The sequence below is a fragment of the Cinclus cinclus genome, chromosome 2, assembly GCF_963662255.1.
Source record: "Cinclus cinclus chromosome 2, bCinCin1.1, whole genome shotgun sequence".
Lineage (NCBI taxonomy): Eukaryota > Metazoa > Chordata > Aves > Passeriformes > Cinclidae > Cinclus > Cinclus cinclus.
Window position 1 is genome coordinate 17,833,758 of NC_085047.1, and position 24,612 is coordinate 17,858,369.

Genomic DNA, 24,612 nt, shown 5'->3' on the forward strand with positions numbered 1-24,612 from the left:
AAATCACCATCTTCACTGCCTAGCTACCATGACATTTAATTCCTCTTGGCTTGTCAATAACCTGATCCAGGTTTTCTGTAAGTGGAGGGCAGCTTCAGGTAACCCCCAGGTTGCTGTACCCAGCTGTCTCAGCTGTGGCCTGCAGCAGGGGTTCAGTGACCTGGAACACAAATCTGCATTCAGAAGACTGCATCGCAGGAGAGTTTCACAGCCTGGAGTTTCACCCCCCCCTCGCCTTATCTCACTGTTAGCTGAACCTTCCCCAGAGTGCTTTCTGTTGAGCAAGAGTGAAGGAGATTTCTTGTCTCCCACATGTCCCCACTAAGTCACTAATATCACTAAGTTGCCTAAGTCACCTATAGCAGCAGCTGAAGAAAGAGAATTGCAAAAAAACACATTCAAGTACACAACAAAAGTATAAAGAGAGTAAACGAAGGGGAGGGTTGGGAGCATGAAAGAAGCACTGTTTCCATAAAAATAGTTTATTTTGAAATGGAGGACAAGTAACTGCATTTTAGCCCTACCAAACATCTATGAAAGGATAACATTTCTTCACAGCATTGCTTTATTTTTGCCTAGGTCTTCAGCAACTATTATTCAAAGTTAATTCAGTCTTTGGCCCTTGGGAACTTATTTAATGTGCTAGTGCTTATGATCCCATTAATATTTATAAATGCCACTTGAATTCCATTTTTACCTTCTTACCCAGGCAAGAACACTCTTAAAAAGAAAATACTGTTGCTTTTCATTTTTAAAATTCTTTTTCCCATGTTTTTGTTTGGTTTAGTTTTGTTTACTTTTTTTTCTTCTTTCTTTTTAACTGTAGTAAGTTCAGGGTTGAGCCTGTTCTAAAAATGTCATATTCTATAGTGGTGATATACAGTTTTGCTAGCCCTGCCTATGCCCCCAAGAAGGGCCTGAGAGTTAGATGTTAGGCCTGGAAAAATGGAGATGGTGTCTATTCTCAGCTCTGCCACTGGCTAATTATGCAACCTTAGTCAGTTCATTTAACCTCAGCATGCTTAGGTTTCCAGATCAGAAGCGAAAGGGATAAAAGGCTCCTCTGTGAATCCTTTGTGGTGCCTGAGGGAGAACAAGGTATCACGTTGCTGCCTTGTGAGGTCTGGGTATGGGGGGTTTCTGTGTTAGGGTAGGGTACCTGTGGTGAGTGAGTCCAGGAACACAGACAGAGGCCTGGCCACTGCATTTCTTGCCAAGGGAGACAGCCCTCACAGTTGGTTTGACAAATCACAGCTACTGACACCCTTTGCTTTAGGCATTCAGGCTTTTATGTCACTCTACAGCAGTTTCCTGCCAGCCACAGCAGTCGCTGCCTCCTGTTCATTGGCTTTTGTATGTGACTCGTGCCCGTCACAGCTTGCTGACCCCAGAGAGTGATCAATGGTATTCCAAAGAGCTGTAAGCCAGTATAAAATGGCAGATCCCTGCCTAGCAGTGGTAGTAAAATAAGTTGCCTAATTTAAAGACCAGAAGAAGACACTTCCATGTGCCTTGGAAGTCATAAATGAGAGACTCAAGCAGTTTTCAACATATATGACCTCTCACTTTTGGAGCACTTGAACTTAAATGCAAGTCAGCATTGGAGATGTGCTTTTCACAGCTGCTGAGATGTGTTTCTCTGTGAGCTTCTACAGCATGCACTGCTGGGCAAAACAAGAATGATGTTAAAAAGTGGTTAAAAACATGCAGCTCCTGTATTACAGCAGAGGTTGCTCTGTGTTCCTGGTTCAGAACGGAAAGCAGAGCTGCCCACCCTTTGTTTCAGTGGGCATCCAACTGCCTTGTGCTGCACAGTCCTGCTGCCCGAAACCATCAGCAAGCAGAGGCATTACAGGTATTTCTCAGCAAAGAAGGCAGATCATTACAAGACAACGTATTTCAGGTGCACACCTAGATGGATGGCACAGCAACCTCCAGCACAATCAGGGAAACTGCACGCAAAGAGTTATCTGTGAGGGATTTGTGAGACCTGGCTCAGTAGTGCAGGAGGCAGCAGCACCTGAGAGAGCAGTGCTCTCCCACGCGAGGCTCCCGGCCCTATGAAATTTCCCATGCGTGCTGTTTTGCTTCTAGGCCAGTGTGGGTGTGATATGTGTTACCTTAGCAACAGGGACAAGTGCGTGCTGCAGCTGTAGCCTTCTCTTTGCAGCTTGAGAGCATCCCTGGTTTTCTTACAGAAAATGCTGCACAGCTCCCCACAAAGGGGACCCCAGTGCCTGTGGCTACCAGTGTGCTGGCATGCAGGGCACAGACACAGATACGAGCCACGGCTGACGCAGACATCTTCCTGTGCTCCAGCTCGTCTCTTCTGGCCTCCGGAGAACATCATCTGAGTCAGTCTGGCAGGAGAAGTATCAGCAGCTTTGTGCCAGCCCCCTCCATCGTTTCTCAAGTCAGATGGCTCCCACAGCTCAAGGCTTTTTACTAAACCTGAATGCCGGAGGATGTCTGAGTGCTTTAAGAATATCTGGAGGAAACAAACACAGCAGTCAAGGCCTCGGTACTCATTAATCACTTAGGGAGGGCTGGGGAGTAGGGGGGGTGCTTGTAGGGTAGACCCACCCAATATAAGCCAATATAAATGCTGCAAAACCCCATAAATGCAGTAAATCCACAGGAGACATAAAACTTACAGAAATTCAGTTTCTCACAGAATTTCGATTCTGCCCTGGGTTTTGTCCTCTGTTGAATTTTGGGATTCGTAACAACATGGTAAATATATACGTTGTCTATAAACATACCTAAAGGTGCGTTCCCCAAATATATTTAACGGACCTTTTTTTTAATGCCTCACCAACATATGTTTGAGAAAACAGCATGCATAGATTCAAAATTTTAAGCCAACTCTACATTAGAAGTCCGAATAAGAGCTACTCCTGGCAAAAAAAAAAAAAAACAAAAAACAAAAAACCAAAAAACTCGTTGAAACATTTGTTGAAGTAGTCAAATGTACTTATTACTGCAAATGTAGGTAAAAGGAGCATTTATCCTCGCTTTTAAATCTGGCGCAACAGCTGATCACTTACAACTTCTTCCGTGTTTTTGAACACCTCGGTTTTCCCTGGCGCTTAGTGCGGTACGACTGCAGCCAGGAGCAAACGCGCCGTGGCAGGGCCGGTCCCGCGCAGGCTTTTAGGGACAAGGAGGATGCCCTGAGGCCCCGGTCAGCTGAGAGCGGGGAAGGGACGCGACGGAGAAACGAAAGCGCTCCCTCCGTCCCCTCCCGCCCCCGCTGGGCCACGGCCCTGCCCACCCCAACGGGGTTTCTACCCATCAAAAAAAAAAAAAAAAAAAAAATCAAGCTCTTTCGTAGTCAATAAAGCGCTGGAGGAGTCACCCTGTGAACGCTTCCCCTTTTACTGGAGCCGGCACCTTCCCCTGGCAGCCATTTTGCCCGGCCCCGAACGCGATCCCTCTGCGCTGTGCGTGCGGGGAAACGCGAACCACAGCACCGCGGCCCCAGAGCTCGGGCATGCATGGGATACACGTCTTGCTAATCACTTTAAAAAGACACAAAACGTCACGAAAAACAAGCCTTATCGCAGCTCATCCCGCGGGCTGCTGCGGAGCCCCGGGGGGGAGGGGGGGGTGGAAAGGAAGAAGAGCGGGGCCGTTCGTGCAGCCAGGCCCGCCCCGCGCGCCTGCCCCCGCGCCACGGCCGGAGCCAATCAGCGGCGGGAGCGCCCCTCCTCCGCCGCCGCCCGCCCGTTGCGGTGCCGCCCGAGCCCTCGTTGCGCCGGGCCGCGCCGCCGCCGCCGCCGCTCCGCCATGTGGCTGCTGGCCGCCTCCGTGCTGCTCGGCGCCCTGCGTGCAGGTGAGTGCCCGCCGCGCCCGCCCTCTTGCCTTCTCTCCTGCCTTCTCTCCTGTTGCCTCGTCGTCCTGACTCCTCCGGCTGCGGCCGCAGCGATCGCCCCCGGGCGCATCCCGTGCGGTTCCGGCGCGGGTACGCCGGCGGTGTCTCCGGCGGGGCCCCCGGGGTGCGAGGGAAGGGCTGAGCGGCCCCCCGAGCCGTGGGAAGGGGAGGGTCGGGTGGCGGCGGGCGGGGGCCGGTCCCGGGGCCAGCGGGGCGGAGCGGCCGCCGCCCGTCCCGCCGCTCGGCGAGGGGTCTCGCGGCGCTCCTGCCCGGAGCTCCCGGCTGTTCCTGCTGGCAGCCGGCGCGTGTGGGACTGCGGGTGCGTAGTGGTGGTTCGCCATCCTTTGGGAAGGAGCGGGGACATACACGCGCAAACGACACACGCTGTTATCCAGCCCCCGCCGCTCCCCGCATCCTTCCCGGGGCCGGCGGTGGGCTGCTCCCCGCAGAAGTTGCGGGGGAGAGGAGAGACAGCGTGCCCAAAGCTTTGCTCCGCACCTCCGTGTGCGTTAGGGCAGCTCAGCTCCGTGGGCTTTGCTGAAACCGTCACACTGGTCCCCGGCTCCGCAGGGTCTAGAGCTGACGGCGGTTCTCGATCTTTAATGTTAGGTTTGTGTTGACATCACCCCATCTTAAATTCTTACTTCTCTAATTCTTCTCTTCTTGGAGAAGAAACTCGGTGGGGAGACAGAGCTAACAAAATTTCACCGAGGTGCAGGTGCCGTAGTGTTGTTATGTCGGTAAGCAGCACATCCAAACCTGAGGGTTTGAACCTCAGAAGTTGCGGTCTGGGTTCCGGGGTTAGCGCTACACTGCCTTAAATGTCAAGTGCCCCAGCATGGTTTGTGTGAGAAGGGCCGGCTCCCATCAGGTGCAGCGACCAAAGTTGTGCCGACTGCGTGCGGCAGTTTTGAATTTGCAGTGCAACCTTTCTGTGGCAGCTTCGCAGTGCAAGTTCTTCAGAAGCCCTCACCCTGCTTATTGTTGTAAGGCTCTAAAATTGTCGCCTTCTTGTGACACCTCTAAGATGATAACCTACGAGAAAAGTTGGAGGCTAAGAACCCACCCAGTAATCCACTGCCTGCAGGATTTGGTAGCTATTGGAAGAGGGTTCTCTTGGCTTCCTTCCTCTTACCACCCCGAATCGTTGGGAAGTTGGTAGTGGAAGCACTGTCTGCAGGAAGCCATCTGTAGGGCTCCCTTCAGTGGGAGAGCAGCCACTCAACCTCTTCCGTGAAAGCAGAGACCGCAAAAATAAATACCTGTGCTTGCTCTGAAAAAGAAGAAAAACCCCAGCAGTTATTATCATGATTTAGTGTGGAAACAGGTGTGAAATTTATTTCACGAAGAACCATTGAAGGTTTTAATTATGTACGTTTGGTTTTTTTTGGTAGGGAATAGGTTGAGGTTTGTGTATTGTTTCCTTTTGTTGTTTTTATTAGTTAAAAAATGCAACACAACGAGTAAACTGGAGAATGCTTCTCCCTTCATTGCAAATCAAGCATATTATATACAGAGCCAGTTTATTTTAAGCTTTTGATATTCAGTAGTAATTCAGGAAACAGTGTTGGACTGTTAAAGCGATATTTAAAACAGGAATGTTTTTAAATGTGATCTGAGACTTTTGATTTGAGGGGGAAAAAAAGACCTACTGCAAATAGTGCCATAAGTTTTTTCTTTTCCCTTTAATTTTTTTTCTTTCTTCTCTTGCCCTCATTAAGTTTAGTTATTAAATACATATCCTCATTCTGAGTTGGTTTTATGCATGTGAGTATCAGCAGTTCCCAAGAAGTCCCTGGAGCTATTCCAGTTTGTAAGTGTCAGTGCTTACAGTATTAGGGGATTGTCATATCCTTTCCCATATTTGGTTTTATCAGATGGATGTAGTAAAGCATTCTGAATTATTAATGTCTCTAGGACTTTGGGGAGCAATTACTATGAAGAAAGCCATTAAACTTTGTTATGATTTCATACAAACAAGGAAAAGTAGAGAAAATAAAATATTCAAAGCTTCATAGCTTACAGCCGAGCTAGTTTAATTAACCTCTTTTTTTTCTGGTTCCTGATGTAATTTATATACTGCTTTTACAATTTTTGATATTCTTAACTGATGAATGGATCTTCATTTCTAATAAAATCTTGATATAGGGTTTAGGTCTTTCTTGAAACAGTGGTCACTCAGTACTACTATTTTAGAACTGTAGTGCAGTGTGGGAGAGAGATGGGAAAACCCAGCAGTGATAACATAATCCTGTGAGGTGTTTGTTTTTCCTTACCTGGATTGAATGTGATTGTTAGAGACATTAGTCACAGTGATTTGTAATACAGATTGGTCTTTTTTTACAAATTCTCCATTTTCAATTCTGTTGTGTATGCAGTTAAATACTAAGTAGTAATCTTATTTAATATATGGTGTTGTGTGTGCACCTTCTCCACTGGAAAGGAGGGAGAATTTGCAAGAAATGATCTAAACCTATGGACATTTGGCTCCACCTTCAGAGATAAGAAGGAACAAGTGACAAAGCTTTCTTGACTAAGCTGCCCTGCCTTCCTTCTTTCAGAAGTGTAATAGTAAGACTTTCTTCCCTGTGTCCTTAATGAACTGTAAGGAAAGCTTGTGTGGAGCTGATGCCTGGATCTCAGTTTCTAGATATTTGTGTGATCAGCAGGAAAAAACTGAACATCAGTGGGACAGCCTGTGGCTAATGTTATCCATATGCTTTGCAGAAGCCAGGCAGTATTTCCACATGTGAAATAGGAGATGTGTCCAAGTAAATAAATGGCAACCCAATTTTTTAAAAAAAATCTATTATAGGTTATGGTATCTGTACATTAAATGAATGTGAGAATGGCTGAGTCTGTGTAGAGGAGTAAATAGAATTATAATTATACCTTTTTTTGTCTTCTGTTGATCCCTTAAAGCATGATTCCCTTTTGTGGTTTCATGGAAGAGTTTGTTTTGTTTTCCCAATTCACTTGTTGTAATTATTTCTTCTTTGTTCTCAAATAATAAGAAATAATTCTGAATGTATCAATTTTCATTTTTCTTTATAGGTTCTGCTCAGTTGATACTTTCTGGGACAAATGTTTTAGAAAAAAGTGGCTGTAATAAAACTGTAGTTTTACCTTGTCACGTGACTAATCTAAAGCAGAAAAATGAAAATGCCATGTTTGTTATATGGAAAAAGCAAGGAGAGACAATTTTTTCTTACCGTGGAGGAAACAAGAAGTTTAATGTTTCTCCCTTGTTTTCATCTGCAAAATTTTTACACCCGGAGAATTTAACCGATGGTGATGCCTCGCTGGTGCTCAACAGTAATGAAGCAACTGTTGGAAATTACAGCTGTGAAGTAACAGAATCAAACAGAGAAGGAGAATTAAGAATGGAACTTAGAAACAGCTCAGGTGAGTTGTCTGCTGTTGTTTCAGAACCTGTTGGGAGGGAAAGCAAGCAAAATCTTAAGGGAAGGAGAAAAATAGTGAACATGGTAATGTATTCCTTTAAAGTGAAATACAAGAAATGCAGTACCAAGACCTTCTAGCTTTTAAGCTAAAATGGCTTATTTTGGTTTAAGTTAGATGGGAGTGCTTCCATGGGAAAGATCTGACCCCATTTTTTTATTCAGTGATAATGTCTGAGACTGATTTAGGTCCCATATAGGAAAATCTATGCTTTCCCACATCTTTTTGATTATCTAGGTGCTGATATATTCAGCAGTCTCATGTTACTGCATGATGTATTTCTGATCATCTTCATAGTACTGAAATGTATACATCCATCACAGTAGCTGCAGAGATCTTTCCTTGGAAGAATTGCTTCTTGCAACCTTTAACTGCTGGAAAACTACAGGTAGAACTATTAGAAATTCTGGTTTAAGAGCTCTAAAACTCAATCTGAAGGTAGGCAGTTTTCTAGCGAGGTTGAAAATGCTACTGCTAGATGGCAACTTGTAGTTTTCTAACATTGTCATCTTCAAAAGCTGGTTTTGAAAGAGATGTTAAAATGAATGAGATTCGCTAAATGAATTGTTCATCTAGAGAGCTATTTTACTTTTTCTTGTCAGTCCCAACCCACATTCTCCAGCACCTCAGCTGTTGAATAATGGGTTCTGCTGTACATGGATTATCTTTCAAGTGCTATGCAGATGTGACAGTTTCACTGGACATAGGTTTGCCTTGTTCATCTGTTTTGCATGGGAGACTTGCCTCTGGAGAGCTGCTCAGAAGCACTGAATGTGTTGCATATATGTAGCACATGGAGCCTTGCCCATGCACTCTAGAATTTTGTTTGCTTTTGCTGTTAGTTTTCACATTTCACAATAAAATATTTGTGAAGCTCAAACAGATGTTGCTTTTGTCCTGCTGCAGAGATTTGTGTAATTCTCAGTTGGGTCTGTTTGTTGAGTTAACCATATACCCTGCAAAGCAGACATGATCCTGAAATTGAGAAGGGCACAGCCATTGAAAGTGAAAATGCTAGAAAATCATTAATTTCTTAGAACAGTGCAAAAACAGGGGAAGAGCTATACGCAGTCTCTGTTTGCTTCATTCTCTTACAGCTTACTGACACTTTCATGACTGTTTATGCAATTCAGTGTTACGCTCCAGAATAGGAAGCAAGGCTTGAGAGTGCAGGAGAATCAAGTCCCATTTGCAAGTTTTATTTTCTCTGTGTTTATAATTATGAAATCACTATAAAGACAACAGAGCAGGAAACTGATACAATTTTTCTAATTTCATTTTCTAGTTGTCAGTTGCGGCGACGAAACACCAGAGGAAAAATGTGGTTGGTGAAAAATTCATAGTTTTGAGGTTACATTAGGTTTGAGACTATATGCTAGAAAATGTAAAACCTAGGTTTGAGGGTGTAGCTGAAGAAAACAGTCGCTTGCTCTATCTCTCAGTTCTTCTGCACAGCTTTTTGTTGCTTGCTCTTCCTCAGTGTTCTAGAGAAACTCTTGAGACAGTACAAGAAAGTGTAGTGAGTGAGTTTTGGAAAGGGTTAGTGGATAATGGAAATCCTGTACCAGTCTTCACTCAGTCATTTCTGAGCACTGATCTCATGCTGTCACTACTAGCATGTTCCAGTTGATGTTTTTACAGTCATACAAAGAGCCAGCCGTCCTGCATCTCTCTTTAGAGAATTCCTGGATTCACCTAGGCAGTGGGTAGCAGTGTGAGCAAGATTGCTGTGCAAGTGCCCTCATCTTGGTGCACATACAGTCTTCCCTGATCAGGAGGTGACTGTCAAGTTTACCTGTTTTCTTTTTCCTCTCTTTATCATTGCTTTTCTTGCTGCTTTTTCTCTTCTTTCCTTGTCCTTCTTGTTTCTTCTTTTCTTCCTTGTCTTCTTCCCCTGTTTCCTTTCCCTTTTACCTCTCCTCTTTACTCTTCCCCCAGTGTGGAAGTCTCTCTTCTTAGTTTGGAACTAACTGACTGCCCTATCTATATTGGCTCTCAAAACACTACTTTATGCCAGGAGTTTAGTTGATTACTGTGAACCACCAGAGTAAGGGAAGTATATTTCCAGGAAAATGCATTCAGCAGTTCCTCTTCCTTGCATGTTGCATGTGTCTGCATCTTCTGTGCACGAAGTTCTTCCAGACTCCAGGAACAGACCACACGTGGCTCTGTGTTGCACGCTGAAGCCCCAGCAGATACCAGGCTTCTTGGCTGCTTTCTTTTTTGTGGTACCAAATAATGTCAGCTAGAAATGCTAAAGAGGAAGTGAAGTGGTTCTTAGAGTCTCTGCTTGCAGTTACTTTAATTATTCTCAGTTGCACTGAACAGCATCACTAGGATTTGGCTTATTAGGGAGTGGCTGCTGTGCGCTGAAATTACTGTTCAATATTAGTTGCTTTTTCCATATTGTGAATGAAGCAAAAGGTCTTGCTTTAAACAATTCAATAAATTAACCTTGTTTTGATGAGTTAGAAGTTAGTATCTTTTTCTCCATTTTCTTGGCTTCAGCTTAGTGTTTGCCTTGTATTTCCTTTGTATGCACTTTATCTACTTCTGTGACCTCTTGTGGGAGGAGGGGAGGGAAGGGAAAGAGGGAAACTTGTGAACTTAAAAGCTGCCCTCAGGGTATTTAATTGGCATTGAAAACTGTGAGGTATTGCTGCTTAATAACATGTTTCTGGAGCAACAGATGCCACTTTTATGTATGGGGGAAAATGCAACAAATATGGATCTTAATGGAGATTAGAATTTTCTTTGGAAGCAAATGTGCCGGCAGAGGAATGGTGGCAAGTATAATATAAGAAATTGAGACTTTGGATTCCACTGAATGAGCCTAAATGAATATATGAGTAGAGATGCTAGCATTAACTGCATTTTCTAGTTCAGTGGAGATATTTTCAGAATTTTATGTTGGAAGGTGGCTTACAGGGTCTTAAAGCATGACTGACTGAACAGCCTAAGGCATACAAAATGCAGGAGAAAAAAATCTAGATGGATGATGTTGGGAAGACCTACAATTAACAAGGCAATGTTTCCCTCTTGCTTAGGCTAGCTCCTGTATTCCTTACCACACATCTGGATTTCTTCCAGAGTTACTGCCATTGAAAGTAGAAAAGAATGGCTGAGGAGACATCAAATTGGATTTCTCCTATGTTCTCTGCTTAGCCTAAATACTGTTTTTCTGATTTACAGAGATTTTTGTAGTTCCACAAGTTCAGTAGCTCATAGTGCCAAAAGTTAGCACCAGCATATTCTCTGCACCAGTGGAAGTTAATACTTCCAGTTTGGAAAATACTGGGATAACTAGAAGTAACTGAAGATAACTGAAGTAAGTTCAGATAACTGAAAAGTAGGTCGTCACCCAGAAGATCAGGGAGAAAAATACATAGGTAGGGGACTTAGGTTTCTTTGCCTTAGTTCTTAATGCTAAATTGCATATACCATTGGGCAATCTAGGGCATAGCCTAAGAGGAATGATAAATATAAAGCAAATAGCCTCAGTTTTTGTTCTCTTCCTACTATTTATCTTTGTTTATTCTCTAGGATCATGGTTCCTTCTAGTGGAAAGGGCTGTGATCGTATCATTGGTGATCTTACTTGTTATTTTGTGTGCAGCTCAGTTAAGTTTTATTGGTAAGTATTTACTCTTTAATTCTTTGTAGTTACTGATTTGTCCTGAAATCACTTCCATGCATAAAGGCATCCATGTAAAATGAAAGGTGGTGCTCACATCTAAAAGATGTGTGGGAATTGATCCAGATAATACATAGAGATGTGGTGTGTGCGAAGCTTTTCTTCGCTGTTGATTCACCATGACATTATTGAATAATTAAAAAATGTTTCATAATATGGCCATAAAAATCAATATGAGAGAAGGATGGTGTGCTCTCTTCTTAATGTAAAACTTTTTATTAGTCTTTTAGCACTGGCTTAATTATATATTATAATTTATACAGATATGTGATTTATAATATAAATTATGACTTAGCACTGATATTGGTCATTTTGCTAAATGTTTTTAGAGGCAATACATTAATTCAGCAGTGTCAGACATCCTTAGATGTTCTTTATACACTGTTGTCCAGCATCTGTGCAATGCAGAGCATGCTTTATGTCCTGGTCTTTCAGGACAATTTTTTTACACCAGTCTTTGAGGTTTTTCAGCCTTTTTCAATTTGTAGACTTCTAAAAAATAAATAAAAAAGAAAAACATTTCAGCTAAGAGTCAAGTCCATAAGAAATACAAAATAATTGCACTCAGAGTGATTTTTAATAATAATTCACGTATTCAGCCATCTATATATAACTTCCTTTATTATTGTTTCATGAATCTCTGGAAGTGTTATGTGACTTTTCAAAGGTCCATCCATGGTCCAAGGTTGAAAATTAATACATACTTTTAAAAATTGTTTTATCTCTGTATTGTTTTACTCCTGATTTTCATATTTTATAATGATATGGGAACCTCTGATCTGTTCAGGACTTGCCATTGCCCTGCATTCATAGCAGAGCTTCAACATTTTTAGGAAAATAATAATTCCATGGAGAAGCACGGTCATTTTATAAGAGTAATTTTAGTGTGCTTGGATGTTTTTCCATCTGGGCAATTCATTGAAAGGTCTTGGCCTCTGTGGGGAAATGAGGTGTTCTATCTCTAACTTAATAAATACGGGTGTACTTAATGTTTGTTGGGATTTTTTTTTTTTTGTGTTGTTGCATTTTTTCCTTTAATTGGTACTCTTTCAGATAACCTGGGAATCCATCAGTGCTATTTAATGCTTTTAAATAGGTTGTTAAATTTGGTATGATTTTTCTGTGTAATATTTGAGAATGTATGTTTTCTTGGTTTTGTGCACTGGGGTGTGTTGTGTTGGTTTGTTTGAGGTGGGTTTTTGGGACTTTTTTTGCAGGATTGGCTTTTAGGATTGAAGTTCCTTTGGGGACAGAGGTGATGTGTCCAAGCTCACCCAGTGTCATGAGGAAGTGAATGAAACCTGGAATTTCTAAATCCCTCTCTGACACACCCCTGAGTAACAAATTCCCTGTAACATTTAAGTGTCAGCAGTGCATCTACAAGAATTAACCTGTACCATGTCTCAAAGTTATTCTGCTAACATATCAGCTGAATTGTGTGGAAGGAGAAAGTAAGAATTTGACTAGAACACTGATGTCAGGTGTCATTTTTCTGAGTAAGCCATATTAACCATATCAAACAATGATAACAAATTAAATCTTGGGAGGTTGTATAGTTTTAATTTTTAGAAGTTTGAGTTTCTTTAGGAACAATCCAAATCATAAATCTGTGTATTTTAGTGAGAGAATCTGTATGTCTGATTGTTTTCCTCTGTCTCTTTAAGGATTAAAATATGAAATTGAATCTCAGAGGAAAGTGTGCGTTATTGTAGCACTTGTCATCTTTGCAGTTGTAGCTGGTGTAGGCGCTGCTCTTTTTATCCAAGGTAAGTGTTTAAAATTGCTCTCTTAATTTAAGGAAATAAGAGCAGAGAATAATCCGTTCCATTCTGTAGTATGGAAGTTAGTGTCACCTATTAATTGCCATCTACTAATTTTAAAATAAAAATATACAGACTACAGCAGAAACAGCATTGGAGTTGTCAGGCCCTCAAGTGATCATAGGAAGATACAGACTCCAAATTTATGTATGTTTTCTATCCTACTGCCTTGGGTAAATATTAGAGACTAGAGAGTGACTTCTGGTTCTTCAGTGGGATTTCTTTCTGGACCCAGGAAATTTGGTGATTTGATTTGTTTGTTGCTTTGTGCTGTAATCCAGTTAACAATTTTGGTTTCACTGATTCCCACATAAATGTTTGCAGGTGGCTATACTGTACAGAATCAGGCTGGTCTTGGCCTAATGGTAATCCCTGCTGTGATTTTGGTACCACTTCAGTATGTCATGTTTGGAATTGGTGAGTATTTCTTTACTCACTAACATATGGATAGAAAAACACTGAGCTCCTCCCATAATCTACAAAATATTCTCATTTTTATAAACAGGTGCTACAGTAGCATCCTGGGTTCATCACATTTATAATATCTTGAAACAAAATGTTTAGCCTGTGTTTGTTGGGTTGCATTGCTTCACAGAAATATGAGTTAGCTGCTTGAACAGTGAGATTTAGGGTAGCACATCTGGGTGATTTCTGTTCTCCCTTCCTGGGTTTAGGGACTGGGTTGAATAACTAGCTCTGAGAATGTGGGTTCCATTTCTTTCTAATTGTGGTTTGTTTATAATGTTATTTTTATATACATAACTTTATGTGTGTATATATACAAGAGCCTTGACTTGCAGTGACTGGTGTGTTTGTTATCATGCTGACTGGCTGAGCTTAGAATTTAGGAGAATCTGATTTCTAGTTTTATGCAATTATCTGTCCTTTATATCTCTGTAGTTAAATTTATAATTTTGTTTCTTTTTTCCTCAGTTTTTGACAGTCAACTGCAGGCAACCTTGGCTCTGATAGGTTTGAAACTTCTTGGTTTTATAATTGCTGTGGTTGGTTTTGCACTGTGTCTCCCAGGTAAGCAGCTAAGTCTTCTGGGAAAGTGTGCTTTTTACTCTTGTCTACACCTGATATTTTTTATTTCTAAGACTAAAACTTTGTGAAAATGGCTTCACTACATGGAATGTTAGCTAATAACTTCTGTAAATATAGTTTAGAACTACTGTGCTAATGCTTTTTTATTGGTGAAAGAAGAATAGCCTAAAGGAAGTATTACATAAAACAGTTTCATGACTGCACTCTGTGAGCAGCTGCTTTAAAAAAAAGTTAATTATTTTAATTTTGCATGTTAGTGTTGATTTTGGGTGACTATTTTTTTCATTTTTGGTTGATTTTTGGGTGACTATTACTGTTATTTTTACTGAGGCCTAGGGTAGTTACAAATGAAATAATGATAATTTTCTTATGTTGAGTGATTAAATCAGAAATTCCTTGCTAATCTCCGCTTGCATGCAACTGAGCCCGTGAATATTTCAAGGAATACCAATAAAATACATTAAGAAGGTAAATGTAGAAACAATAAACTTGGAAGTGTTCTCAAGCTGTTGTAAGTGTGCCTGAAACTTTGTTTCATTGCTGAGAAGTTGTCAGGGTGGTAAAGCAACTGCAGCTAACCACCACACACAGTGATGTCCCTTATCCCCACCCCTGGCCTCCCTTTGTCCCCTCCCTACCCTCCCCTGTGCCACCAGAGAGCCCTACAGCAGAGAAAAGGGTCACTTTAGGAGTTGGCTGTATATTTAGTAGGAGAATACATATTTGTGTTCCTTGTAGGCACTTTATGCTCCTGATTTATTGCTTTGTACAGATACACTTCATTTTAGTCGTTTGTTAGGCTGGGGATTTAAGACCTGTTTTCTCTTGAAGTGGTTTTTAAAGATTTGTCTAATCTGGGTGAAATGACAGCCCTTTCAGTGGAGTTGTGATTTGAATTTTATGCTAATTTTTCAGTATTTACAGAAGTGTTTGTGAGTTCTATAAATTATATTAGTAAAAGGAACTGATGAGAGATTTCTGGTAAAGCATTAATACAAGGATTTTTTTGGAGGATGTTTTTATAATGCTTGTAAATGAAAAGTGTCCCTAGTTTTTTCAGGGTGTTCTTCTCCCAAGTCATACATGGTAGTGTTGGCTGTATCTCTGGGTATTCAGCTCAGTGACCCTGAACTGTTAGAAGAAACAGCTCATCCTGGGTTGAGCTGACAAATAGTTGTAATAACAGTAACAGTATTGCATTCTGTCATCTAATACAACTACAGTCCAAAACAGCTGGGATTGAAGATGTAAGTTTAAACTAGAAATACTGTTAATGAAAGAATGTTATCAATTTCAGTGAATGCCAGTGGAGTACCTTAACTAGTAGAATAGTTGAGGTAAGCAGGATAAATCAGTAAATGTCTCTGTATCACTGAAGAATGTATACAAAAAAAAGAAAGATGCAGGAGTAGTTCTAGGATAGCTTTGAAAGTGAAATTAGCCATGCCTGTCTTTATCAGGTTTATTTATTTTACTCAGCAGTCGTATCTGAAAATAAGAGTTTGTTTTTGGTTTTTTTTTTTTGTGTCAGTTGATACAGTTCTTTTATTGTGTTTTTCCCAGCCTGTCCTCCATTACATGGGTCTGTTTTGATTGCTGGCTTAGCTATTATGGCTATTGCAAGTTTGCTCAGTCTGGCTTACGTGTTTATTATGGGTAAGTAGCACCTAATGTTCTGCATTATTTTCCTTTCAAGTAGACATAATTCATTTGAGCACAAGGCGTTGATTTCACATTACACAGTTTTAAAAATTACTGTGAAGTTGTCTGTATGTGTTAGCTTTGTTTCATAGAGCATTTGGGGAATCTTGAGTTGAGAAACGCACAGCTGATCATCATAAACTGTTTTGAGATCAACGTAGCTAGGTTTCTTAAGTAAGAGTGTTTCAGTTGTAGGAGGGATGTTGCTATTCAAGTTCTGCATTTACACAGCTGGCCAGCTGAATCTTAGAATGAAGAGAGCAAAATGGTGTCAAGGATTCTGTAGAGTGGATTGTGGGATGGTGGTGACAAAAGCTTATCAAAACATGGATTTAAAGAAGCAAAAATCTGCCTACTGATTTGCACTGGTTAGAGGTAGGTTAAAAGAAGAGCAATTTGAATGCACGCCTTTCATTTTAGTGAACCCTGGTTTCCCTCCTGCTTTATTTTAAAACCCAGGAGAAAAGAATAGCAAGGCATTGTTTCAGAAACTGATCTGTTCGTCAGATCTCAGAGGGATGAGAGATTTAAAAGATGTGCTAAATGTGCAAAACCCAACAATGCGGTGTGATTGGAATGCTGGCACACCAGAGCATAACATTGCATGGACTCTACAGCTTGGGTCAGAGTGACATTTGTTTCAAGCTATGCACCAAAGCTCTTCAAACACCTTGTTGTTGTCCACCTTCTTTGGACACAGAACTGTGCAACTGAGGACATGTTGCTTCCAGACTCAAGCTGAAGTGTTCACAGTAAGTGCAGTCACCAGTCTGCTCTGAACCATGCAGTTTACCAGGTTTAATGTGTGCACACCATGTGTGGGCATGGCCAGAAATAATAGACCCTGAGACAGGGAGAATTTCCAGTAGAGAAGAAATTAAGGCAGAATGCCTAATATTTGATATCCAAGACGAATGAAGAGAAGTCAAAAATACGGCGTATGTGAATCAAGCCTTTTAATAACAACAATAAATTTGTATTTTATTGACGTTGGTTTATTTGTATACGCTTGTATGGAATTGGCTTCAATACTGCGCGCTCATGGTCTGCATAACTGTTGCATTTCTGGTTTGACTGTGCTGGCTGATGAAGTCAAATGTGACTGTTGGGGTAGGTTCTAGCATGCCAAAATAAGCCCAATGAATAGTGAGTAGCCTAATTCAGCTTCAGAGCTGAGTGCATGAGTGAGGCAATTTACACACTGTACATCATAAGATCATTTGGTTCCTAAACAGAAGAGTGCTTAAAGGCTCTAAGAATTTCCAGATTATAGAACTAAGTACCTTTGGATAGGGAAAGCTTCAGCTATGTGTTACAGCTCTGTTGCAAGTTTTTATCAGTAGACAATACCTTTTCAAAGCCAACAAGTGGCAAGCAAAGAGGAAATGGCCTCAAGCTGTGCCAGGGGAGGTTTAGGTTGGATATTAGGAAAAATTTCTTCTCTGAAAGGGTGGTCAAACATTGAAACAGGCTGCCCAGAACACGGTGAAATCACAATCGTAGGAAGTGACGTTTAGCTGTGACCCTTGGGGACGTGATTTAGTGGAGAAGGTGGTGATGCTGCTTGGGCTGGGCCTGCTGGTTGCTTGGGCTTGATGTTCTGGGATGTCTTCTTCAACCTGAACAATTATGTGCTTCTGTGTTTTTATTTGGTTGATTGTGACATTTACTCATCTGCTTGGTCACTTTTTTGTAATTATTTTAGGTTCCAGAATGAAAGATCATCCTCGTCCGGGGGTAAGCTTAAAATTAATAAATTTGGGGTGACTAGATGGCTCAGGGGATTGTAGTGAGATACTGAACCTTTCTTCACTAGTTCGAATTCAGACCAGGTTGGTAGCAAGCAACAGTTCTGGCTGTGTAACAGATGTCTAATGTTGAGTGAGTTGGTGGTCTCCATTGTCCCTACTGAGTGTGTCTGTGGTACTGTAATTGCCACCCTGACATAGGGCTGCTCCGACTGGTGCCCAAATGGAGTTTCCATTGCTGTCACTGAAAGGTGGTGGAAGTTTGGCATTCTTTCACAATACATTCCTCCACCTGAATTATTTAAAAGCCATTTTGTTCACCTTATTAAAAAGCTTTTTCATTAACATGAGTGCAAAACATCTAGGTGGCCTACAACAAAGAATTAAAAGGTTTTTTTTCTTATGGTCTTGTACACCAGAACCCTTTGGTATTCTCTTCAGTTCCTGGCTATACAGATGGCATAGCCTTGATCATTTTTTCTGATTTTCCTGTAACGCCTCCAAATTTGATGAAACCTTCTGAAAAGAAAGTGCCTGTCTTTAGGTAACACAGAACAAATTGAAAAATACCTTGGCTTTTTTTAAAATAAAATTTTCAGTCAGTAGTTTTGAATTGTAGAATAATAGTTCCCAAAACAGTAATTTTCACAGACTTACACAGTGCTTTTGAGTGATCCATGAATGTGAACTTCCTGATTTCTGGTGTTTTCCAGAAGCAATGAAAGAAGCACAGCTGTAGAATATCAGTAAAACTTCCTTGTAGCAGGGGAATCTGGCAAATACTTAACTCATCTCCCCTCTTGGATGCCAGCCATCATTTGAATTTTCAGGTCTCCAGTCTAGACCCTGAGACCCAGCTGATGAAGTAAGATGTTTTCTAACAGAGCTGACTGCAGTTAGGACAAGAGAATTTTAGTTTTTTTTACTTCCTTTACTTTTGCTCATCCATTGTCATTGTAAGGAATAGTATTTCAGAGGATTAGTCTTTCTTTATGGAAGGAATATAAGTGCACAGAGCTTAAAAAAATGAAATCTTGCCTTTATCTAACAACCTTGTGCATAGTTGTGGAATGGAAGTAAACAGGGCAAGAGGAGGGTGGTTTTTTTTTTTCCCTTCACTTAGTTTTGGTTGTAACTAAGCCTTGAACTAGAAACCAGCTTGCAAAATAACATTCTTTGATGAGAACTCTGTTCCTTATGAGCTGCTCTCCTCACAAGGTGGTCTTCCATGGCAGCAGGGAATTGAGAAATGAATAGCCACAGCAACACAGAATGAACGTGATCTTACTCTCTGAACTGGGGATAGGAATGAAAGTAAAAGAAGTTTTTAAAACTTAGAGGTCATTGGAAACCTCAGCAAGTACAAATAGGTTCTTTGCAGCTGCAGGGCTGCTATCTAGCTGAGGGCTAGATACAGAGGAATTCAAGTGATACAGTTTGTGACCAGGTGGAAATTGGAGTGTGTTAATATGCTGCTTGTTTCCATCAAGGGCTATTCAGCCTATATTGCTGTGCTCTGAGGCAATAAATAGCTGTGAAGTAATTTTAAGAATACACTTTGACTCTGTGTCATCTAAAGACTATGGCAAACTTAATATTGGTGAAGGGCATAATTTTGACACTGGGGCACACTTAAAAAAATATTCTTGAGATTTTCCTGAGTCGGAGGGCAAAAAGTTGTGTTTTTGAAATTTGCCATCTTAATCAAGTACTAATTTTTTTTAAGCGTTTCTGTAGGTTGCATGTGTCGTTTCTGATGATTGTCTACCAGACTAAATGCACAACTGTTATGTTTTTCTTTTTGAGGAGATTCCACTTGATTTGCTTGGCTACTAATTTTCTTTTATTTTTTAGTCCTGCTGCTTTGTTACTAACCATTGATCAAATGACAGAAATAATCAGTTAGGTTTTAGAGCTTAAAAGTATCTGCATGGCTTCTGCTGCCACCTAAGGGTATTTCATCTGGGTAAATATCGCAGTAAGGGAAAACAACCTGGAAAATGCAGCTATTGAGTGGTATTTTTTCAGATCTTTAGTCATTAATTTGATTAACATTAAGCTTTCTTCATTTTTGTAGAATCACTACTTACTGTATATGTCAATTAGAGTAATTTAACTGTGGCCAACCAGAAGTAAACATGAAGGCTTTTTATACATATATATATTTTTAAATGTTTTGCAGAAAGCTGTAGAAGAACCACTAAATGGTAGGTGATATTCAAGGTTTATCTTATCATTAAGGGATTAATTATGGATAAAGATGGTTCTGATTCCCAATGCCACTGCACTAAGATGGCAGATCAGTGTGGCAACTGATGTGGCTCTGTGAGTCAGTAAGAGTTTGATTTCTCAATGAAATGTTGCCTGCAGGTCCAGACTCCCTCTTTTATGCCGTAGTGCTTGCTAGCCACAGGCACTGTTTGACTGTTTTAGGACAAATCTGTACCTCACTATATTATGTCCACCCTCTTTGCTTTGCAAAATGTTCAGCTTTCAAGGGAAGAAGGGGGACTGGCACTGAAAATTGATGTTAATTCTTCATAAAGATTTATTTAGGTGAAATACTTAATGATCACAACAAAATCTATTCTTCCCCCTCTGTAATTTTCATATTTCCTTGGGCTGGGGAAACTTTCTCATGTTGTTGGGAGATTCTGATAGCACTTAAGGTGAGGGAAATTTACGGTGAAAAAGGGATGACTTTGGTTTTGTTTGTAGGTTTTCTTTTTTTGTTTTTGCTATTATGTTCACTAATTGGCATGCTGACTAGTAGCATTCTAACCTGAATTTTAGAATTGACTATTAACTGTGAAGCATTTATTTCTGTTTCACTCATTACTAATCCATTCTTTTGACTTTCAAAGATGCAAAAGGAGTGATGCTAGAATGATGGTAAGTCTAGCAGATATTTGATTTAATGGTTAAGCATTTGAGGATTTTGATGTTTAGAGTTACACAGTGCTAATGCAATGAAACTTTAAGGACAGGTTTCAGGACAGGTGCTGTTCTTATTCAAATGATATTTAATTAAAAAGGAAGAATACATGTATCCTCTATCAAACATAGAGGAAAAATGTGTATTCCTAAACAGTAAAGAGGATGAGTCAGTGAGAGACCCGTGCAATAGTATGTTTCTGATCAAATGTGGAAAGTCAAATAGCTTTATGTTTCCTTTAGTCTCATATAGTGTTTAAGATGCATGGAATGTTTCCTTGGTGGTGTGGGTTGTTCTGTTTGGGTTAGTTTTGTGTTTTGTCTTATTGCTCTTTTATAACTGAGCTTTCTCCCTGCATTTAATTGGTGATCTCCAATGGAAATTCAGAGAAAGTGGTTTGAAATTAACTTTCTCTCCCTCTCCCCCTCTTCAGGTGTTACTTGAATTCTCTAGGTTTTGTTGGATTGTATTCCAATCAGATTTCACTCAATTTATTATTTTTCAGATTGTTCTCATTGAAGGGCTTAAATTTTAGGCTAGATGATAAGGTTTGAAAATACAAACAGTATTATTGAGTCTTTTCTATTCAGCAGCTGCACTTTTCATGGGAATAGGATAAAAAAAGCACTTGTTGATGCTGTTGGTATTTATGTTTCTCCCTGAATACTGAGCAAGCTTGTCATGAGGCATCACTAGACCCTTAGCTTAGTACTCCAGCATTCAATTACAATTACAACATTTTGCTGCTTGGGATAAAGAGTAAGCCCACTCCAAATCTGTTAGCTCACTTGAAATACTTTTATATCATGCCATTTCTAGGAGGCATGAATTGACAATGAGCAAATGAATGAGTTACTAGTTAGCTCTAATTGGTAAAAGGTGTATGAATTTTAAAAAGTATGAGTTATAAAAACAGGCTTCCCTACAAATGCCATGTGCTGTTCAGTTTGTGTTACTTATGACTACTGCGTTTGTAGTAGTAGATCCAAATACATTTGTAGATCCAGATATCTCATATAATTATTTGCTAAGCCAATAGGAATACAAGCACTCCTACAGTACAGAGGAGAAGTGCATTGGTGTCTCATAAACACATTGATAAATGTGTACCAGTTAGTGTAATCTGAGCTGGATGGAGTGGAAGGCAGGGCCTGCTCCAGAATTGGCTACTGCATGTTCTTGACAGTTGAGACCAGGAAACAAATTTGCCAGTCCTTTGCATTCAAGCAGACCAGAAGGGAGATCAGGATGGGCTCTCTGCAGTTGCCTCATACTGCTGAAGAACAAAGCAGAATTTTGCTTGGAGATCCATTTTTAAATAAGTTGCCTGTTTTTTTCTTGGGTCTCATTTAGGTTATGAAAACCTGTCTTCTAGTGCTGAGGAGGAGCTTCCAAAAACACAGAAATTGTCAATTACCCATTTAATTTTAGGGTAGAGCTAGAAGTCTGTCTGCTTTTTCTCCTCTGAAAGATGGCTCCTAACCAGTGACAGAAGGTTTTACAGATGGAAAGCAAATGCTCTGACTCACACGCTGGAAGCAGTAACCTCTTGAGCTCTACCTGTTTCTATGTTAACCTTCCCTGGAAAATTCACAGAGACTGAAGCAGGGATGAATTAGATGCTGAAGCTGACTAGCTTACAAAATAACACGTGAGAGTAAACTAGCATTAGAATATATAGACAGAGTGGATTAGACAGCTGAGCCTGTGAGCCACTTCATCTTACTCAAATTGACGAGTGAAAGCTCCAAGACAGTGTCCACCTTTCTTTTGTGGAGAGGCTGAAACATGACCTGCTGTTAGTAACACGTTTTTCTACTGTTTGAATGCTAAATGTGCTTTCAGTCTTGAAATGAAAAAAGAAAAATCTGTAAGCTGTGACTTGCGTAGGCAGCACAAAACATTGCTGTTCTTCCCAAACAATATTTCTTTTTCTTTGTTTTTAAATTCTCAGAACTGCAGAGTTATGTGATGCGTATATAAAAAGTACACCGTTGTTGATACACCGTGGCCTTGAAGATGCACTACTCAACGAGAAGAAATTCAGGAATCTAGTTGTTTTGCATGTGTGGCAAAAGTGCTTTTGATATAAATGACATAATTTTATAGTCACAGCAGCTGTAGCAAGGAACATGTGTGTTTGCCCACATGTGATCTTTATTTTCTTTTGTTATGGTGTATGTGGGATGGTTGAGGATGAGAATATAAAAAGCACTATTTGCCCAGTACAGAGTCTCCCTGCAGTAATCCTTAGTGGTATTATTTTCAAAAACTGTCATTAATCACTGCTTTGATAATGGGCCCGCTGAGCCCAGAGATTGCAATACCATTTAGACTGTTGTTTTCTTTATTTGTGTGCATGGACAAAGTATGGTTTACGTGTATGATACAAGCAGGAAGTAGAGATTGTACAAATACATCTTTTCTGATATTCATCAGATTTTTATTAAAAAAAAAAAGAAATAAAAAGTTACACACAAAGTTGCATAAGTACAAAGTATACTCCCAGCTCTCCTGAAATTATTAACAGAGTTCTAATTCTGTGAAACATTAGTATTCCTCTTTGTGGACAGTAGTCATGTGTGCTCTGGTGGTTGATATTTTTGTCCAGTGAGAGGGCTCTTCGTGCCTCCTCTGTATCCTTTCTCTGATGAGAAACTGCTCAGCTGTTGGAGCCTAATTCAGCACTGGAATTACAGAGCATAGGAGCTGGTAATCTTAATGCTGAATGTGGTTCTTGTGTGTGTTCATGTTGTGCAGTGTGTGGAACTGGAAGCAATTTCAGGCTTTCTTAACTCAGTGAATTTGTGAAAGTCGTGGATGCTTCATAAAAATAGGAGTTATCCTATTTTAGTATATTTTTGACAGAGTTTAAAACGTTGTTTTCTTGAATAGAAAAGAGCTATATAATTTCTGGCCCAGGTTTGTGTTGCTGCTATTACATCACAAATACATAAAATAAAAATTAGAAGGAACTGATGAGTGAGGAAGCTCAGTTTTGTATATATCTAATGGTATGGTCAGAAATCAGTTTACTAGAACTTGCACATTCCATGAGATTCTGTTATGTTTTACAGCTGTTTTGAGAGTTGTTCCACTATAGTTGGCTGCTCTTGGACTTTGTGTATGCTTTGTAGAAATCTTGACACTGTTTCCTGTTTGTACTAAGGTACTGTATTTCAAAGGCACACACGGTTTTGTCCTAACAATTTAAAACTTGGTTTGGAAAGCTGTTGCCAAACAGTTATATAATAAAATCCATGTTTTTAAAGATACTGAGTAATTTTGGCACTTCTCAGAGTTGAATGTTGCAAACCAAGGTTCATATCCATGTTGTGGGTGCATGTTGCAGGGATTTGGGTCTCTGCACGTTGAGCTTCGAGTCACATTAAGAATTCAACAAAGCAAAATTAGGTGTCTGATTTCACAGTAGGTGCTGTCATAATCGTCCCTCTTGCCAAGGCTCCAGGATTGAGCCATTTAAAGCAAGACATGGGCCAGCCCTCACTGGGATCAAGAGAACTGGACACAGGAAAGAGGGTTACCCATGCAATAAAATATGGGAGAAGCATGTATGGCTCACACTTACTGTCCTACTTTGCCAGTGGGAGTAGTCACATAAGGTTTGAGTTCTTATATATGAATCTTTTGGTGGAGGTTTTTCCATAATCTCAGTGATATCTAACTAAAGATGGGAGATGGTTCTCCATTTCAATTCAGTATAATTTTTTTTTTTAATTTAGTACTGTGCAGAGCTCCCTGTTTATAACTAGTGATTCCCTCTGGCAAGTTGAAAGTCTTAGCAGCAGAGGAATAAAAAACCAAATGAACTGGAATTCTGTTGAGGTATTCTGCCTTATAAAAATAATTATGTATAAAAGCTTTATGTTAATTTCTGTAAAGCAAACTGCAGCAAAACCCCGCTGTGTCACCGTGGGATCAGGCTGAGCTGTTCCTAGGAATTGTCAAAACATAAGAAGCTCAATGGCTGTTGATGGGCTGCAGAATTGTGGCCCCAGAAATGGGAGAACCCCACCATCCTGTTGTGTTAAGGGCTGGATTTCTTCTAGGTGGGAATTTAAAAGTGAGAGTTTAAAAAGTTATGGGTACACCCAGCCAGCCATTTCCCACCAGTAGTTTAAACCAAAGTTGTTCATAACTGTATGCTTTCATTTGTGTGTGTACATATGTGTGTATATATAAATATATAGACATTTTAAATATCTATAGATCTATAGTCTTTACCCAAGAAACTTTTTATTTATGAAACATGAAATGATTTTGTAAATACTGTGCTAATATACTTAAAAAATAAAGTAATTTTAAGTTGTT

General features: G+C 40.3%; 1 protein-coding gene and 1 long non-coding RNA gene across 13 annotated transcripts; one reads left to right on the forward strand and one right to left on the reverse strand.

Moving 5' to 3' along the window:
- Positions 1 to 466: 466 nt before the first annotated feature.
- On the reverse strand, positions 467 to 3,137 carry LOC134058239 (uncharacterized). Of its 2 annotated transcripts, XR_009934384.1 has the most exons (3): positions 3,048 to 3,086; positions 2,655 to 2,897; positions 467 to 2,488 (listed from the first exon to the last, which is right to left on the reverse strand). It is a non-coding gene; the product is annotated as an uncharacterized LOC134058239 (long non-coding RNA). The 2 variants fall into 2 exon arrangements; XR_009934383.1 differs by having other exon boundaries at positions 467 to 2,897; positions 3,048 to 3,137.
- Positions 3,138 to 3,486: 349 nt separating this feature from the next.
- Positions 3,487 to 24,612, forward strand: CD47 (CD47 molecule). Of its 11 annotated transcripts, none has more exons than XM_062515417.1 (12): positions 3,487 to 3,835; positions 7,153 to 7,279; positions 8,622 to 8,660; positions 10,880 to 10,969; positions 12,694 to 12,795; positions 13,174 to 13,266; positions 13,783 to 13,878; positions 15,460 to 15,552; positions 17,303 to 17,334; positions 19,528 to 19,552; positions 20,210 to 20,237; positions 22,235 to 24,612. In XM_062515417.1, the coding sequence occupies exons 1-11, from the start codon at positions 3,494 to 3,496 to the stop codon at positions 20,233 to 20,235; spliced, it is 1,065 nt and encodes a 354-aa protein (XP_062371401.1). In that variant the 5' UTR covers positions 3,487 to 3,493; the 3' UTR covers positions 20,236 to 20,237; positions 22,235 to 24,612. The 11 variants fall into 11 exon arrangements, 7 of the variants coding, with proteins under 7 accessions (XP_062371401.1, XP_062371400.1, XP_062371403.1 ...); XM_062515422.1 differs by having other exon boundaries at positions 3,723 to 3,835; positions 6,929 to 7,279; XM_062515416.1 differs by lacking the exon at positions 20,210 to 20,237.